This window comes from Anastrepha obliqua, chromosome 4 (genome assembly GCF_027943255.1).
Source record: "Anastrepha obliqua isolate idAnaObli1 chromosome 4, idAnaObli1_1.0, whole genome shotgun sequence".
In the NCBI taxonomy this organism is placed as follows: domain Eukaryota; kingdom Metazoa; phylum Arthropoda; class Insecta; order Diptera; family Tephritidae; genus Anastrepha; species Anastrepha obliqua.
Genome location: NC_072895.1, coordinates 25632254 through 25634915, shown reverse-complemented (window position 1 = coordinate 25634915; position 2662 = coordinate 25632254). Strand labels below are relative to the sequence as shown.

At 34.3% G+C, this 2662-nt stretch overlaps 2 protein-coding genes across 2 annotated transcripts; one reads left to right on the top strand and one right to left on the bottom strand.

Annotated features, from left to right (window-relative positions):
• LOC129246205 (uncharacterized) lies at positions 1–1453 on the top strand. The gene is made up of 2 exons (XM_054884806.1): positions 1–383; positions 442–1453. Exons 1-2 carry the CDS (start codon positions 51–53, stop codon positions 1351–1353), a joined length of 1245 nt encoding a protein of 414 aa, XP_054740781.1. The 5' UTR covers positions 1–50; the 3' UTR covers positions 1354–1453.
• LOC129246206 (uncharacterized) lies at positions 1437–2420 on the bottom strand. The gene is made up of 2 exons (XM_054884807.1): positions 2241–2420; positions 1437–2168 (listed from the first exon to the last, which is right to left on the bottom strand). Exons 1-2 carry the CDS (start codon positions 2255–2257, stop codon positions 1631–1633), a joined length of 555 nt encoding a protein of 184 aa, XP_054740782.1. The 5' UTR covers positions 2258–2420; the 3' UTR covers positions 1437–1630.
• Positions 2421–2662: the final 242 nt, after the last annotated feature.

Below are 2662 nucleotides of genomic sequence, written 5' to 3'. Positions count from 1 at the left end.
CTTCCTAAACGTCACGATGCAATGTGTACTGCGATGCGAAATCCATTGCGATGCAATTTTTCGATACCACTGCATTGCTTTGCATACATCTAGGTGGCAGCATTGTTTCATTTAAGAACACAGCTGATGCAATCAAAATGGATGTGACGGTGAAAAAATTAGCAATTTGCTCTTTCGCTGAGTTATTTAGTGAAAATCAATCCAGTAGTGATTTACTTATTGCAAAAAAGATGAGAAAAAGACACAAATTGATTTTTCACTTGTGGAAGACGCAGAGAATCGCGAGAAATATTCCAAAATGCAAAAAGTTTCTCGAGTGCATTGAAGAAATGCCCAACGATGTCTTTTATAGCCATTTCAGGATGCAAATACAAACATTCCAGGTAGTATACATAAATAATAAATATTAACGTAGTTTTATATTAATATTTTATATTTCAGACTCTTTGCGAAATAGTACAACCCTTTTGGCCGGCAAAAAATGCAGGACGTCCCAATATACCATTGAAGCTAGCATTGCATATTACGCTTTGGAGATTAGGAAATCAAAATAGTTTCCGTGAATTAAGTAATATATTTAACGTTGGTATTGGTGCTACTTATCGGGTATTTTTCAAAACGATTAAAATCTTATTAAAACTAAAAAGTCGTATCATAAAATTTCCCTTGACCGCATCAGAGCGTCGGATTGTTATGGAAAAATTTCAGGCAATGCGCAGCAACCCATTTCCGTTTGTCCTAGGATGCGTAGATGGGACACACATCAAAATCACCCAACCAACGCAAAGCAGCATCAGTTTTTATAATAGAAAAGGCACATTTTCAGTAATAGCGCAAGCTGTTGTGGATAGCGAATTGCGTTTTATCGACGTTTTTGCTGGATATCCTGGGAGGTGTCACGACGCTTCCGTGTGGCAAAGCAGCCCTTTACGTCAAGCAATAATAAACGGAGATATTCCCTTTCCTCCTGAGTGCCATTTGCTGGGAGATGCAGCTTATCCACTGGAGAGATTTCTTATGGTACCATATAAAGATACCGGCTTTTTAAGTGAGGGACAACAAAGATTTAATACTATTTTAAGTAGTACAAGAGTCTGCGTGGAACAAGCGTTTGGAATTTTAAAGAAAAAGTTCCGTATACTGAATTTCATTGAAATTCGCAACATCAAGCTTGTAAAAAATATTATAATTTCATGTATGATACTCCATAACATCATTATAAATAACGAAAGTTTTACCACTTCGGATCTTCCTGATATATTAGAAGATACAAGTACGGAATCCCGAGCAGACATCGAAGAGTTGGATGGTAGATCAAAACGAGATCAATTAACCAATTTATTATCAGCTTAAAACTTTAGTTTTTACAAAGAGCAACCTGAACTTTAAATTTCATTTTACGACATACATATGTATACGTACATTCCTTTAACATAAACAAAATAAAACTAATATCAACTAAAAATAAAACTAATGTTTTGTATTTCAACACATTTATTTTCTATTATTATTCAGGTTTTAACCTATTCAGGTAACAGTTCAAATGTAGCGTTTTTGTTTCAGTCTTTATGTTACCAAAATAAAATTAACATAAAAATTGTTTTATTAAAAATTTAAATTAATAGGAAAATCACTGCATGTTTGATAACAACTCTCGCAATTTTTTCATTTCTTCTATTTTCAAGCGTTCAATTTCCAACTTCTCTTTTTCCATTTGCAAAAACTCCTCCATGTACTTCTTGTCTGTCTCACAAATATCACTCATAATTTCCTTAACATCACGTTTAGATCTCTTTGAAGTGAAAGCAGGTTGCTCCTCACTTTCAGACAATTCTAATATTGATGAATCCAAGATATCTTCAGGAACCACAATATCTGCGCGTGTGCCGTAAATTTCATCTAAAAGATCAAAAAACTCCCAATTTGTCGCACCTTGCCCAGATGTGTTGTTCCTTTTTTTAATGCGCCTATAGGTTACCATTAGATTTAAAAACTTTCGAGTTATATCGTCACGAGTGAATGTCAGTCCTGGTTCAGTTTCTTTCATTTTAAGGAGCACCTGCTGCCACAAAACTGTCTTTTTGCGTTTTTTGCCCGCAAACTCCGGTTCACTTTCCAGCCTGGTCGTGATCAATAACTTGGTCAAATTGAATGTCCACTTCTTTTCACTAAAATGTAAATAATAAATAAATTAGTTGGGTACAACTCAAATTATTTTACAATTAAGCACATTTACTTACGTTTCAACCTCTGCCATTTTAATTGCCTTTTAAAATACAAGTATCACAAAATTTAGTGATGCGCAAATTTCGATTACGATGCAAGTCGATACCTGATGCATGCATTTAGGAATTTTCGACGGTAACGTATAATCGACTTTTGCATTTAGGAACATTTGACTTTGTACTTATGCAGCGCAAATGGCATTTAGGAAGTCAGCCATACTGTTTTCCGCTTTTTTTTTGGTTTGTTGCCTTCAAAACTACATTTGTCTGTTTGCATAATTCGCTAGTTGAATTATCTACTTTTGTTATTTGGTCCTCATTATCATTGCTCAGGCTCTCTACTCGTTTTATAATTTCTATTGTAATTTCTCTTGGTTTTTTTTTAATGCTATCCACCAGACTGAATTTAAAAGAATTACAGTCCGTATAAACAAAAA